Below are 16,139 nucleotides of genomic sequence, written 5' to 3' on the forward strand. Positions count from 1 at the left end.
GGCCCGCGGCCGGCGGCGGTGAGAGGGCCTGCGGCGGCGGGAGGGGAGGAGGGGGAACCCTAGTCGCCTCTCAGGAGGAGGAGCCACACACCCGAGTTCATCAATTAGATCGAGTTCGAGGAGAATAGATAGAAAAAAAGAGCCGATTTTCTATTCACCCGGTCTCCTTGGAGGTCCCAAAAGAAGTGACCCTAGAGATTTCACCTTGCAGTTTTGCTCATTTCTTTGTGAACATCTGACCTTTGCACAATCGCCAGGGCGACATCCGACAAACAAAAAGAGGCGAAGTCGTCGTTGATCCACAGGCCGTGATGAAGCAGCATAAATATGCGTAACTTGGAAGTAACCCCAACCTAGGCAAACGATAAGCTACTCCGTATGTCCGTTTTGGTTCTTTTCAGACCATGGTGCTTTCCCTGCTCGGTGTGGAAACTTGCACGCTAAAATAGTGATGATTCATACTATTATCACGACGAACAATGAACACATCATCATTTCCGCTCAACAAATCAAAGAAGCGTAGAGAGTAAACATTAACCTAAGCCTACTACACTACTGTAAGCTATCTAGAAGGCTGCGTTCAGTATGTGAAGATATCCTTGTTTGATCTGCCATCAGTAGCGGCACTGTCAGCCTTTGATCTTGCCTGCCCGCCCTTCTCTTGTGCTCCGCTCGAGTCTCATCTCATGTCCTGCCTCCGTCACTCCATGAACGGGCCGCCGGATAAGGACAGACACGGTGAGGCGGGGAGCACGTACGTATGTCGTTGCCGACATTGCACGTATGGCCGGCCGGCCCTTACAGGAGCAGCGCGACGGCGACGGCCGCCGCGAGGAGGAGCTGCGACGCATGGGCGGCAGTGGAGGCGCCGCCGCTCGTCGAGAACTGCTCGCCGCCGCGGTACACCATCGTGCCGTTCGCGGGCGGCACGCCGGCAGCCTGCGGGTTCTCGTCGGTGTACTTCCCACTGCGGAGCAAAGCACACAAGCATACGGGTCAGCTCCCTCAAAAAAAAAAGCATACGGGTCAGCATAGCACACGGTACATGGTACAAGATCGGAATAGCGTGTACTCCTACGCAAGATACTTATGGCGTCGCAGATATTTTTGTAGGACGTAGATATTTTTGGACAGGGCCTCTGAATCTGAGCACACGAACTTGGGAAGCGGTTGGGAAGAGGACAGCGAAAATGAATGCGAGCCATCGTCGGCCTAGGCCTACGGGACCGGACCGCACGCGAAACGGCTAGAAGCCGGTACGCATCGGGCCACGTCGGTTCACTTGTCGTGTCCGCGTGCGGGCTGGGACCCCACCATGCTGCCATGGATTCCTAGCCGTTGCGCACTGCTGTGTGCATTTCGGCCGTTGAATACTGCAGTTCCCACAGTGTGTCAGAACTGGCCTGACCCTTTGGTGTTAAACAGATTCCAGACGCCACATATTATATTCGGTCGCCAATGGCAGGACTGTGCTGCAACAGTATACGCGAGCTGGACCGTATGAGCACATGCTCTGATGTTCTTTGCCGACTGACCGCCATTTACATTACTCTACAAGCATATTCGATTGTATGGGGTGATTTATTAAGGAATGCTCAACATGTCCTCAAAATCCCAACCAAGCTGTTAAAATACTGCACAAATTTTAATATCTAATGCGGTAAACCTTGTGAGTTGCCACGTCCTAAAGAAAGACTTCAGCGTGTGCAGGTCCCTACCACCATAAAACTTTTTTTGTTTGTTTCTCAGAAAGGCATTTCGACCGTGCATTTTCGCGCCATTTAGTGAATCTACGGCCCACGATCAAATACAACGGAGCTCGGTTGCTTGCTTGATTAGGTTGCTGAACGTGATCGAATACGAAGGATCCGGGAAAAGAAGTTACCTGGTGGTGCTCGGGCAGAAGGTGATGGCGTAGTTGGTGCCGGCGGCGCAGGTGAAGGTGGAGGTGGAGTCGTCGTACGCGTAGCTGTAGGCGCGCGGGCACGCGCTCTTGAAGAACTGCGAGTACGCCGACGGCCGGCACGTGCTGGGGCTCCCGTACGCGCCGCTGCAGCAGTACTCCGGGGACCCGAACGCCTCGCACGCGCTGCGGCACGCCATGGCGCTCCCGCCGACCGCACTACTGGCGGCCCCCGCCGACGTGACCTTCAGCGCGGCCGGGCACGCGGCGTTCAGGTCGACCAGGCAGCCGGTGGCCATGCACTTGGGCCCGCCCGTGGAGCTGGCGGCGGCGGTGGCAGCGGCAGCGCCCTGCGGCACGACCAGCATCGGGAGGTTGTAGCCGTCGACGAGGCTGACGTCGAAGAAGTCCATGCCGCCGGAGCCGTCGAGCGTGAACTCCACCAGCGAGGCCGGCGGCGCGGCGCCACCGCCATTGCACTGGAGCGCGCCCGAGCCGCAGTCGCCCGTGGCGCAGGTGAACTTGCCGCCGGCGTCCTCGGCGCAGAGCGTGCGCGCCCACATGCGCCCGGACCAGCTCGCCGGCGCGCTCACCGTGGCCGACGCGCCCTGCGCGAGCGCGAATCCCGTCGTCGACAGCGGCGCCGTGCCGGCGCCCGACAGCAGCCCCGGCCAGACCGTGTAGCCGCAGTTGTTGGTCATCGTGAACGTCGCCGACCACGCAGCTGCAATCACCCAAGAACTCGAGCCGATCAGCTACACACGCACACCAAACAAAAACAGACAGTGCACATTGCTACAAACCAGAGCATCAGAAGCGCAAAGATCAGTTTACCTGGAAGCAGAAGGAGCAGAGCGATCAGCCGGAGAGCGACTTGAGCTGGACTCCGTGCCATTTTCTTCTCTCAATCTTTGAGTAGTCCACAGGGCCTCAGCTCCGAGCTCCAAGCTCTGCTATGCTCTGCTGCTTTTGTGTAATGTAATGGGCCGGGATAGGTGACCAGGCGAGGACGGCCGGCTGACTTATATAGACGGCGCAGCCCAAGCCAGCAGGGAAGGGGGTCGTATCAGCCCAACGGACACTGCAAGTGGGGCCGGATGGGGCAGATCTTGATGGCTGTCTGCTCTTGGACGTATGTCGGCAACGGCTCCCTCACCGTCTCTCTATCTTGTCCGTAGCCAGCCACCGTCCTACATACGCCCGCCGCCTCGGCTCCTCGAATATCTGAGCGGTCGAGAGCTGGAAGATGGAGTTGGGAGAGATTTGGCCGTTCAGTGATCCATTTATAGAGGCGTGGCCGCGTGGGACGGGGGGCGGTGGCGGTGGTTGATGACCGGAGAAGAAACGGGGAAGGTGAGCAAGAAAAGAAAACTCTGACGCGCAGCTGTTATGCATTTTTGGTTCAGTTACGTGTTGGACTTGCTGGGATTTTATTTCCTCCTCCGAAGGAAGGGATTCCACTTTCGTAATGCTCAAGCTGCAAATGATCGCAGCCCTCATTTGACCTCCTGCCAAGGTACATCGATGTTTCGTGGGGAGATTATACACGCGTAAGTGCTCCGTATCTTGCCTTGCACGAGATATTAAAGTGATTTAAACATGCTTCTTGAAGAAAGAATGCATTGGGCGGGCCAGGTTTTGTGGGGTGGTCTGGAGAAGTTTTCGTAGAAGATGCATGTAAAGCCTCCTGCCACTTCTGTCTTGGTGAAGATTTTCCTAGAGAGTACTAGTCTATGTTATAACTTTGAATTATCCTGATTGTCTATTTTTAAATCTCTGAACTTTAAAATCGTCTATTTTACAACCCCAAACTTGGAAAACCATCTCTCTCTTTCTCATCCCGACCCGTTTGACACAACCGCCGGTGCCGCCCCCTCGCACGGCACCACTCTCACCGCAAACTGCCGCCACACGGTCGATGTCCACTGCCCCCTCCCCCCCAACCCCTACACCCCAAGCATCTAGCCACCACGTCCTGCAACGCTGTAATCTAGCCAAAGGAGGCTCCCCGCCGCCGCCGTGAGATGGCCGTTGTCCTTCCCTACACCTCCCCTTTTACCATAGCCGCCGTCCGATCAAGAACTACAACATCAGAATAGGAAGTTGTCGAGCAGTGTAGGAGAGTGTAGATGGCCGCCGTTGTGTCGCGCGCTCACCCTCTAGGCTCTGGCGGCTCTGGGGTGTAAGGGCATATTTCTCCCTAATTGATTTTGGTGATTGATGACAATGCATTTGCGGACTAATCGTGTGCATTGAGCATTTCAGATATCTCTTGTCTAGGCACTAGACGATTCGATGCCCCTCGGAGCATATCGAAGACGGCGGTTCTCTACGTTTCTTTTCGGTGGATTTGAGTCGTAGGAAAGCCGTACTATTAAGAGGGGGACCGCTTCGGAAAGGTATGGATGGAATCAACACGGACATAGCCCCATATGCACCCACAGCCTCCTTTTCCCTCTCTGGAGCTTTTCCATGTTTTCTGTGGTGTTTTCAGCATCTTGCCAGCGGTAGTACCGCTAGTGCCCATGATAGTACCGCTCATGCGGTAGTACCGCTGGGTACTTCCGTGGCACTACCGCTTAGGGTTTCCCCGAGCTTGCAACATTCGGTTGTCGGTCTGTAATTCGCGGTAGTAGGGCGGTAGTAGAGCGGTAGTACCGCTCCGGCGGTACTACAGCCCATACTACCGTCTCCACTACCGCTTGCGGGGTTCTCATCTGTGCAAGGTTCTGTTCCCATTTTGCTCCAAGCGGTAGTGTAGCGGCACTAGGACGGTAGTACCGCTTCGCACGGTACTGCCGGCCCTGGCACCCTCTACTATGCTGCCTCTCCAAGTCTAAAGCCCCAGGCGGTGGTACCACCGAGGTCAGCGGTAGTACCGCTCCGGCGGCACTATCGTAGATACATTCTGTGTATGTTTAGGCTTGTGCGGAGAAGTACCGCCTAAGCAGAAAACAGTTGGATTTTGGTTCCCCTATATAAAGGGGGGGTCTTCTTCTTCCTAGGGGTGACCTCTTCCCCCCAAGCTCCATTGCCTTTCAAAAGCTCATTCTTGCCCGATCTCTCTCCCTAGCCAATCAAACTTGTTGATTTTCTAGGGATTGGTTGAGAAGGCCCCGATCTACACTTCCACCAAGAGAAATTTGATTCCCCCCCACTAATCCATTGCGGACCTTGTTACTCTTGGGTGTTTGAGCACCCTAGACGGTTGAGGTCACCTCGGAGCCATATTCCATTGTGGTGAAGCTCTGTGGTTTCGTTGGGATCCTCCAATTCGGTTGTGGAGAGAGCCCCAACCTTGTTTGTAAAGGTTCGGTCGCCGCCTTCAGGGGCACCAATAGTGGAATCACGGCATCTCACATTGTGTGAGGGTGTGAGGAGAATACGGTGGCCCTAGTGGCTTCTTGGGAAGCATTGTGCCTCCACACCGCTCCAACGGAGACTTACTTCCTCTCAAAGGGAAGGAACTTCGGTAACACATCCTCGTCTCCACCGGCTCCACTCTTGGTTATCTCTTACCTTTACTTGTGCAAGCTTTTATTGTGTTATATCCCTTGCTTGCTTGTGTGCTTGTTGTTGTTGCATCATATAGGTTGCTCACCTAGTTGCACATCTAGACAACCTATTTTGATGCTAAGTTTAACTTGGTCAAGAAAAAATAAAATTGTTAGTTTCCTATTCACCCCCCCACCTCTAGTCAACCATATCGATCCTTCCAATTGGTATCAGAGCCTCGTCTCTTTATTAAGGACTTTGCTGTCCGAACAGCATGGTTGACACCACAGACGAGGTGGAGGAGCACCCCGATGCGAGACCCACTTTGTTTGCGGCCGTAGGGGGATCCTCGGTCTCTCGTGAGGAGTTTAATGTGGCCTTGGACACATTGAAAACCTCCATGACGGCCGAGGTCAAAGGCATGCTTGAGAAGTTTCTTGATGGTCTCAAAGTTTCCACCGCACCGTTGGAAGTGGTCGATCCCACTAACAAGGTGACATATTCTAACTCCAACAAGGGGGAAGCTACTAGTGATCAAGTTCCTTTGACTAGTGGTAGAAGTGGAAATGGCATCTTTGCCCATGTTGAACCTACACTCACTTATGGAGGACCGGTTCCCTCCACACATATGAATCATGTTGGTCCTCCTCCTAAGCTTGTGAAAAATGAGGATTTTGCCTCTTGGGTGTATCGCTTTAAATGTCATTTAAATCATAGTTCTACTAATCTTTGGAGAATTATTGAGCAAGGTTTCTACCCGCACAACCCAATCAACTTCACTCCGAGAGAAGCCGTGGACCATCAATTCAACGAGTCCGCTCTCTTCATTCTCCAAGAAGCAATTCCTCTCGAAGATATTGTACACCTCCGACCTTTCACCATGGCCAGGGAAGCATGGCAACATGTTGTTCATTTACAAGGGAAGCGCAAGAATTCAACGCTCCAACTTTGAAGTGGTGCAAGATGAAGCTGATGAGTTTGCGATGATTGAAGATGAAGAACCTCGCGAGCTTTACCGGAGATTAACCACTCTCGCGGTCTCACTCCGAGATCATGGGAGCAAGGATACGGATGACAATTGGATCAAGTGCAAGTTTCTCAAGGCCATGATGCCTACCATAAGGCCATGTCCTCCGTCATCCATCAAAGGCCGGACTTTCACGCCTTGTCCTCAAGTGAAGTATTGGATGAGTTTGTTGCTATGAGGATCTTGGACAACACCGCCGACATTCTCAACGAGTAAAGAAGCCCAACCTTGCTTTGAAGGCCAGGGATAGTGTGGAAGAAGAGGGTGAAGACGATGAAGAGGAGTGTTGCCCTGAAGATACCAAATATGCTTATCATGAGCACATGGCTCTCGCTTCACGGCAATTTTGGAGCAAGAAGAACTCAATGCCCAACTTCAACAAGAACAACTGAAGTGGTGCCAAGGTCAAGCAACATGTGAGGACATGCTATAATTGTGGCAACGTGAGCCGCTTTGTTGCGGAGTGCCCGTACGAGAAGAGGGAAGACAACGGTGGCAAGCTTATCCGAAAAGACAAGGCCAAGTCCTTCCCCAACAAGAACAACTTCACCAAGAAGACTCCTCCCAAGGGGTTGGTGGCACAAGAAGAGTACAATGAGGATGATGATGATGATGAAGACGGTGAGACAGTTGCCATGGCCTCCGTTGCCATTGCAACAACTCCACGGGTATCCCTCCTCGACTCACCCAACAAGAACATCACCGCTAAGTGCCTCATGGCCAAAGCCACCAACAAGGTAACCCCCAACATCAAAACTACCATCATTACTAATCTTTCCTTGACGGATTGCATTGATGAAAGTGAGGGTACGAAGGCAGAAGAAAATGAATTTGAGTCTTTTATGAGTAAGCTCAAGGGTAAATCCAAGAAGCACTTTGTTGCTCTCTTGGAACAACTTGGTGAAGCCAATGACATGATCGAGGCTCACGAAGAAACCATCTCTAAGATGGAAGGGCATAGTCATGACTATGCCAATGAGACATCGGATCTCTCTAATGTGCTCGAGGAAGAGTGTGGTCTTCGTTTGGCTCTTGAGGAGTCACACAACGATGATCATGCTAAGTTAAAGAAAGATCTTGATCATGCTCTTGTTTTATCTCATGTGCTCAATTCCGAGAAGGCCAAACTTGGGGTTGACCATGCTAGACTCAAGGAGGAGTTTGATATACTTGACAAGGCTCACGAGGCCTTGACGGGTGCTCATGCTAGCCTTAAAGAGTCTCATGATCAACTCCAAGTGAAGCTAACCAAGGAGAAAGCCACATTTCCTCATATGGTTTTAATTGATAATGCAAATGCTACTAACCCGTGTTGTGAGCATGTGCATCTTGTGGAGGAGAATGCCAAGTTGAAGGAGCAACTTGAGAAAGGCCTTGTGTCTTGCATACAAGGTGAGAAGAACCTCAACGACCTTTTGAGCAATCAAAAGGAAGTTGTGGGAAGGAGGGAATTGAGTTCGGACCCAAGACCAAGAATAAGAAGAAGAATGACAAGGCCAAATGACCTCCTCCTCTCAAGCAAACTTTTGTGAAGGAGGGAGAGGGTGCTTCTAAGGAGAAGAAGAACAATGTGAAGGGTGGTGGTGTCAAGAAGGGCAATGCCACTCCTTCCAACAAAGCCAGCGACTTTAACCCTCCTTATGTATTATGCTGCGCTAGTGATGGGCATGTTTATGCCAAGTTTGTTGGTTATTCTTATGAGTACATTGAATGGTCTATTTGGGTTCCTAAGACCCTTGTTGCTAACATCAAAGGACCCATTACAAAATGGGTACCTAAAACCAAGCATTGATCTCTTGTAGGTGTTTGCTTCCGGTGGGGGATCATGGTTGCTCGATAGTGGAGCCACAAATCATATGACCGGAAGCAAGGACTTGGTGGTGGACGTGCACAAGGTTTCATCTATGCCCACCAATGTCGAGTGGGGCGATGCCTCGTCTTCTAAGGTATTGGGTCTTGGCAAGGTTGTCATTTCTCATGATCTCACGATCGAGAAAGTCATGCTTGTCGAGTCCCTTGCATACAACTTACTTTCTGTTCGTCAACTTGCACTCGTGGGCTTTGCCAGTTTCTTTGATATTGATACCGTGGCCCTCTTGTGGAGCAAGACTCTTAAAGTAGCCTTTGTTGGGCATGTCGAGAACGGTCTTTATGTGATTAACTTTTTGGAGCGACCCACTAAGACCGCGACATGCCTAATGGCTATAGTTGACGTGGGATGGCTTTGGCATCGCCGTTTAGCCCACGTCAATATGAGATCTTTGCAAAGTCTTCTCAAGGGGGATCATTTCTATGGACTAACAAATGTTAGTTTTGCCAAAGATCGTGCTTGCAGTGCTTGTATCGAAGGAAATCTACATGAGAAGGCTCACCCACCCACGACTATCATCTACTCGAAAAGGCCCTTGGAGCTCCTTCACATGGATCTCTTTGGGCCTCCATCCTTTGATAGTCTTGGGGATAGAAAGTATTTCTTGGTGATTGTGGATGATTATTCAAGATACACTTGGGTATATTTCTTCAAGAGGAAGAGTGAGACCCAACAAACCGTCATCGACTTTGCAAATGAAGCTCAACGTCAACACAATTCAAAGATCTTGATGATAAGAAGTGACAACGGCACCGAGTTCAAGAACTACACCTTGGATGAGTTTCTTAGTGATGAGGGGATCAAGCATCAATATTCCGCACCTTACACCCCTCAACAAAACAGTGTAGCGGAGAGGAAGAACCGGACTTTGATGGATGCGGAAAGAACCATGATGGCGGAGTTCAAGTCTCCATACAACTTTTGGGCCGAAGCCATCAACACCGCTTGTCATGCATCCAATCGGCTCTATCTTCGCAAAGGCTTGAACAAGACTCCATATGAGATACTCACCGGCAAAAAGCCCAAGCTCAAGTACTTCCGGGTGTTTGATTGTAAGTGTTTCATTCTCAAGAAAGCTGTTCGTTTGTCTAGATTTGAGGCTAGAGCTCATGAGGGCATATTTGTTGGTTATGCTACAAACTCTCATGCTTACCGTGTCCTCAACAAGTCCACCGGACTCATTGAGGAGACATGTAACATGGAGTTTGATGAGAATAATGATTCCCAAGTGGAGCAAAGTGGTACTTGTGATGTAGGTGATGAAATTCCTCCCCAAGCCATAAGAAGAATGGGTGTTGGCTATATCCTACCCATTGAGGAACCCCTTGTGGCCGAAGGAGAAGGACAATATTCCACTCAAGTGGAACCGTCACCAACCCAAGATCCACACGCTTCTGAAGAACAAAGTGAAGGCCCTCAACAAGATGAACAAAGACCAAGGGCGAGATCAACCTCAAGATGGTGGTGAACCACCAAGTGATGCCCAAGGTCAAGTTCTTACCACCGAGCAAGTTCAAGATCAAGAGCAAGCTCAAGATCAAGAACAAGCTCAAGATGACGCTCAAGATGATCAAGTTACCGCTCCTCAACTCTCTCTTGAGGAGGAATTGGAGCGTCGTACCACCAAGATTGCGTCCAAGCTCACTACCAAAGATCATCTCATGAAGAATGTGCTTAGAAGCTTAAGAAAGGGGGTAAGAACTCGTAGACAATTAGCAAACTATTGTGAACATCACGCATTTGTTTCTTGTGTTGAACCCTAAAAGGTCTATGAGGCGCTCGAGGATACGAATTGGCTTAATGTCATGCATGAAGAACTCAACAACTTCGAGCACAATAAGGTGTGGAGATTGGTGCCAAGGCCAAAGGAGAACCATACTGTTATTGGAACCAAGTGGATATTCAAGAACAAACAAGATGCTCATGGGATTATCGTTCGCAACAAGGCTCGTTTGGTAGCACAAGGCTACTCCCAAGTCGAGGGTATCGACTACGGTGAAACCTTCGCTCCCGTTGCTCGCCTTGAATCTATTCGTTTGTTGATTGCTTGTGCTTCTCACCATAACTTCAAGTTGCATCAAATGGATGTGAAGAGTGCTTTTCTTAATGGTCCTATAAATGAGTTGGTGTATGTCAAACGGCATCCTGAGTTCCCCAATCATGTGTACCAACTCGATAAGGCACTCTATGGCCTTAAACAAGCCCCACGTGCGTGGTATGAGCACCTTACCGAGTTGCTGCAAGATCGTGGGTTTGAAATTGGGAAAATCAACCCCACTCTTTTTACTAAGAAGGTCAAAGGGGAGTTGTTTGTATGCCAACTATATGTTGATGATATTATCTTTGGTTCTCCTAACCAAGCTTTCAATGCGGAATTTGCCGCACTAATGACCTCGGAGTTCAAGATGTCCATGATGGGAGAGTTGAAGTTCTTTCTTGGGTTCGAAATCAAACAAAGAAGAGAAGGAACCTTCATCAACCAAGCCAAATACACTCAAGATATGCTCAAGAGATTCAAGCTAAGTGATGTCAAGCCGGCCTCTACTCCAATGTCCGTCAAATGCCAATTTGAAATTGATCCCAATGGTAAAGCGGTGGATCAAAAGGTATATCGTTCTATGATTGGCTCATTGCTTTACCTTTGTGCAACCGGATATCATGTTGAGTGTGGGAATTTTGTGCACGGTTTCAAGCCGCACCTAAGGAAAGCCACTATGTGGCGGTCAAGCGAATCTTTTGATATTTGGCTCATATCCCAAACTTTGGCTTATGGTACCCAAGAGGAGCAAACTTCAATCTTGTGGGCTTTTCGGACTTGGATTGGGCGGGAGACAAAGTGGATAGGAATTCAACTTCGGAGGGTGCCAATTTCTTGGTTGCTCTTTGGTGAGTTGGTCTTCTAAGAAGCAAAGTTGTGTGTCTCTCTCCTCCACCGAAGCGGAGTATGTGGCCGCCGGTAGTTGTTGTGCTCAACTTCTATGGATGAGGAAAACTTTAAAGGATTATGGTGTCATTTGTGACAAAGTGCCTCTTTGGTGTGACAGTGAAAGTACCATCAAGATTCCTCTCAACCCGGTGCAACACTTCAAGACGAAGCATATTGAGATTCGGTATCACTTCATCCGGGATCACACTAGGCGAGGGGAAATCGAGCTCAATTATGTCAACACACATGATAACCTTGCAGATATTTTCACGAAGCCCTTGGATGAAGCAAGATTTCACGAGTTAAGGCATGAGCTAAATATCATTGATTTGAGCAATGTGGCTTGAAACTTTGCACACCCCACCATACTCATCGTGATGTCTTGTTTAGGTGTAGGCATGGACATAGGGGGAGTGTTGTTCTCTCAATGAACTCTCCCTCCCCCATTATGCATCAATTGATCAACTCTTTCACATTCGCCATTGTTTATGGTACTTGTGCTTCAAAGACGATTTCTGGTCATGGGCCCAAGGTTAAAATCTTCGCGGTGCCATACCAATTGACTCAAACATAGGTGGCCTCGTCCACCGCCCTCCTTTGAGAGGTGTTTGTTCGAGTAGCTTCCTTAGGGTGTTGTTTGTGCTTTGAGTTACTCCAAGTTGCTCTTGGTTTATTGGTTCTTCAAATTTGGAGTATCTCTTCCCTGTGCTGTCCTTTTTGAGTCTCCATCCCAAGCCTATCTCTATGCTTCAACCACCCTAGTCGTGCATAAGCCATTTTTCTTTTTCTGGGTTGTCTGTCTCCCTGCCAGTAGTACTACCGCTGAGAGGGAGCGGTACTACCGCTCTAAGTGGAACTACCATTCTGTCCAGCGGTACTACCACTAGAGCGGTACTACTGGGCCTCCTGCCCGAATGTAGTACCGGGACGATACTACCACTGCTCCTAGCAGTAGTACCGCTTAGTGGGACGCTGTGGGGGTAAGTATCGGGCAGGGGGAGTTCTAACTCCCCCATACCCTTTCACTCTCCCTCCCCACGTCTCTCTCTCTCAGGCGACGAAGAACAGCCCCGGTCGCCACTCCGGCTGGCCGATTCCGTGCCGTCTTCAATGATTCCGTCCGGTGGAATCCTTCCCCACCACCTCCTCTCGCCATGGAAACCGCTATTGCCCCCATTCGTTGCTCCTACGGTTCTATCCTTTGAATCTAGGTTTCTAGGGCAATGCATGTTGGTTTCTCGATTTTTGGCTCAATTGGGGCTTGAGTAGGACGTTGGATGACTGCTAGATAGGAGGATTGAAGTTTTAGTCGAGCATTTTTGTATTTGTGACCTCCGGTACTACCGGATCCGGGGAGTTCGTGCGTCTGTTCCCAGTACCGCTCCTGTGCAGCGGTACTACCGCTCGGGCGGTACTACCGCTCGAGGCCCCAAATTCTAGAATGATCACCTAAGCCTTCCTTTCTCACATTTGTTTCTTCCTGGCTTATGCATAGTTTGTATTCATGCTTTCCCTTGCGGTTTTCTGTCTCTCCAGGTGGTAGTAGCTCCAAGGTCCGTCGCAAGAATGCGAATCCCCCATGCAAGCGTGGGCGTGATACGTCTCCAACGTATCTATAATTTTTTATTGTTCCATATGCTATTATATATTCTGTTTTGGATGATTAATGGGCTTTATTATACATTTTTATATTATTTTTGGGACTAACCTATTAACCGGAGGCCCAGCCCAAATTGCTGTTTTTTTGCCTATTTCAGTGTTTCACAGAAAAAGAATATCAAACGGAGTCCAAACGGAATGAAACCTTCGGGAACGTGATTTTTAGAACAAACGTGATCCAGAGGACTTGGAGTGGACGTCAAGCAATCAACGAGGAGGCCACGAGGCAGGGGGTGCGCCTACCCCCTGGGCGCGCCCTCCACCCTCGTGGGCCCTTGTGGCTCCACCGACCTACTTCTTCCTCCTATATATACCTACGTACCCCCAAACCATCATCAGAGGAGCCAAAACCCTATTTCCACCGCCGCAACCTTCTGTACCCGTGAGATCCCATCTTGGGGCCTTTTCCGGCGCTCCGCCGGAGGGGGCATTGATCACGGAGGGCTTCTACATCAACACCATAGCCTCTCCGATGATGTGTGAGTAGTTTACCTCAGACCTTCGGGTCCATAGTTATTAGCTAGATGGCTTCTTCTCTCTCCTTGGATCTCAATACAAAGTTCTCCTCGATTCTCTTGGAGATCTATTCGATGTAATCTTCTTTTGCGGTGTGTTTGTCGAGATCCGATGAATTGTGGGTTTATGATCAAGATTATCTATGAACAATATTTGAATCTTATCTGAATTCTTTTATGTATGATTGGTTATCTTTGCAAGTCTCTTCGAATTATCAGTTTGGTTTGGCCTACTAGATTGATCTTTATTGCAATGGGAGAAGTGCTTAGCTTTGGGTTCAATCTTGCGGTGCTCGATCCCAGTGACAGTAGGGGAAACGACACGTATTGTATTGTTGTCATCGAGGATAAAAAGATGGGGTTTATATCATATTGCATGAGTTTATCCCTCTACATCATGTCATCTTGCTTAAAGCGTTACTCCGTTCTTATGAACTTAATACTCTAGATGCATGCTGGATAGCGGTCGATGTGTGGAGTAATAGTAGTAGATGCAGGCAGGAGTCGGTCTACTTGTCACGGACGTGATGCCTATATACATGATCATACCTAGATATTCTCATAACTATGCTCAATTCTATCAATTGCTCGACAGTAATTTGTTTACCCACCGTAATACTTATGCTATCTTGAGAGAAGTCACTACTGAAACCTATGGCCCCCGGGTCTATTCTCTATCATATTAATCTACCGTTATTTCTATTACTGTTTATTTTGCTTTTTTTACTTTTAGTCTTTATCATAACAATGCCAAAAATATTATCTTATCATCTCTATCAGATCTCACTTTTGCAAGTGGTCGTGAAGGGATTGACAACCCCTTTATCTCGTTGGTTGCAAGGTTCTTATTTGTTTGTGTAGGTACGAGGGACTTGAGCATGGTCTCCTACTGGATTGATACCTTGGTTCTCAAAAACTGAGGGAAATACTTACGCTACTTTACTGCATCACCCTTTCCTCTTCAAGGGAAAACCAACGTAGTGCTCAAGAGGTAGCAAGAAGGATTTCTGGCGCCGTTGCTGGGGAGTCTAAGCACAAGTCAAGACATACCAAGTACCCATCACAAACTCTTATCCCTCGCATTACATTATTTGCCATTATCCTCTCGTTTTCCTCTCCCCCACTTCACCCTTGCCGTTTTATTCGCCCTCTTTTTCGTTCGCCTCTTTTTCGCTTGCTTCGTCGTTATGGCTAGTCCTCTACCTACTCCTTTGTCTCCCGAGAATGAAGTTCTTAATTTTAAACAAAGGTAGGGAGAAAATCTAAAAGATACTTGGTACAGAATTTGCAATGCGCAAAATAGATCTACTAGGAAGCAATCTACTTCCATTCTTCTTTGCAATTTTTATGTAGGCATCACTCCTTGGAATAGATATATTCTTGATACCATTACCGGAGGGAATTTCTTGGGTAGCCATACTTTTGATTCTTATAATGCTATGATAGATTTGTTTGGCCCACCACCTCTTTTGGTTAATGGAACTACTTTAACTTTGGAACATGTGATGCAACGGCTTGAAATTATTGAAAATAAAGTTGCCACCGTAGAGTTGATTGAAAATTTGGATAGAAAGATCCACAACCAAGTTACCCAATACGGATCTAAGGTAGGAGTTGCTCTTAATTTTTTTAAAGAAAAGGAACCTATGGTTAATGAAAAGATAGATCAAGATTCCACTAGAATTGATAAAATTGAGGATATTATTACAAACCTAGGGTCTGCCTTTTCTTCCGTGAAAAACACTCCTTCTAATTCTAAGATTGCCAAATTAATGTATGTTCCTAAAAATAACGGTGAAACTTCTAGTAAGGAAAATGCGGACCTCAAATCCATAAGTGTTCACCCCAACTTTCTCGCTATCCTTAAGGAACCTTTTGCTACAAATGATTTTATCGATTTTGTGCCTAGGTGTTTGATAATTAATAAAAAGAAAGAAACTCCTAGGGGTTATAGGTGTCTTATTGAAGAATTTCCTACCAAAGATGGCAATACCTAGATCTATCCTTTCTTTTATGCCTAGCTAGGGGCGTTAAACTATAGCGCTTGTTGGGAGGCAACCCAATTTTATTTTAGTTTTTTGCTTTTTGGTTCTGTTTAGTAATAAATAATCCATCTAGCTTCTGGTTAGATGTGTTTTTATGTTTTAATTAGTGTTTGTGCCAAGTGAAACCTATAGGATCTTCTTGGATGATAGTTATTTGATCTTGCTGAAAATTCCAGAAACTTTCTGTTCACGAAAACAATTGTTAAAAATCACCAGAACGTGATAAAATACTGATTCCAATTGAATTAGATCGATAAACAAATTATCTAGGTCGTTCTATTTTGGTATATTTTTCTGACTTCCAGAAGTTTGCGTTAGATACAGATTACTACAGACTGTTCTGTTTTTGACAGATTCTGTTTTTCGCGTGTTGTTTGCTTATTTTGATGAATCTATGGCTAGTAAAAGAGTTTATAAAACATAGAGAAGTTGGAATACAGTAGGTTTAACACCAATATAAATAAAGAATGAGTTCATTACAGTACCTTGAAGTGGTGTTTTCTTTTCTTTCGCTAACGGAGCTCACGAGATTTTCTGTTAAGTTTTGTGTTGTGAAGTTTTCAAGTTTTGGGTAAAGATTTGATGGATTATGGAACAAGGATTGGCAAGAGCCTAAGCTTGGGGATGCCCAAGGCACCCCAAGGTAAAATTCAAAGACAACCAAAAGCCTAAGCTTGGGGATGCCCCGGAAGGCATCCC

The 16,139-nt window shown here is 48.0% G+C and overlaps 1 protein-coding gene across 1 annotated transcript; it reads right to left on the bottom strand.

Annotated features, from left to right (window-relative positions):
• Window positions 1-446: 446 nt before the first annotated feature.
• On the bottom strand, window positions 447-3,151 carry LOC109756777 (thaumatin-like protein 1b). Its single transcript, XM_020315611.4, has 3 exons — window positions 2,738-3,151; window positions 1,886-2,627; window positions 447-967 (listed from the first exon to the last, which is right to left on the bottom strand). Exons 1-3 carry the CDS (start codon window positions 2,796-2,798, stop codon window positions 799-801), a joined length of 972 nt encoding a protein of 323 aa, XP_020171200.1. The 5' UTR covers window positions 2,799-3,151; the 3' UTR covers window positions 447-798.
• Window positions 3,152-16,139: the final 12,988 nt, after the last annotated feature.

This window comes from Aegilops tauschii, chromosome 4 (assembly GCF_002575655.3).
Source record: "Aegilops tauschii subsp. strangulata cultivar AL8/78 chromosome 4, Aet v6.0, whole genome shotgun sequence".
NCBI classification, from domain to species: Eukaryota; Viridiplantae; Streptophyta; class Magnoliopsida; order Poales; family Poaceae; genus Aegilops; species Aegilops tauschii.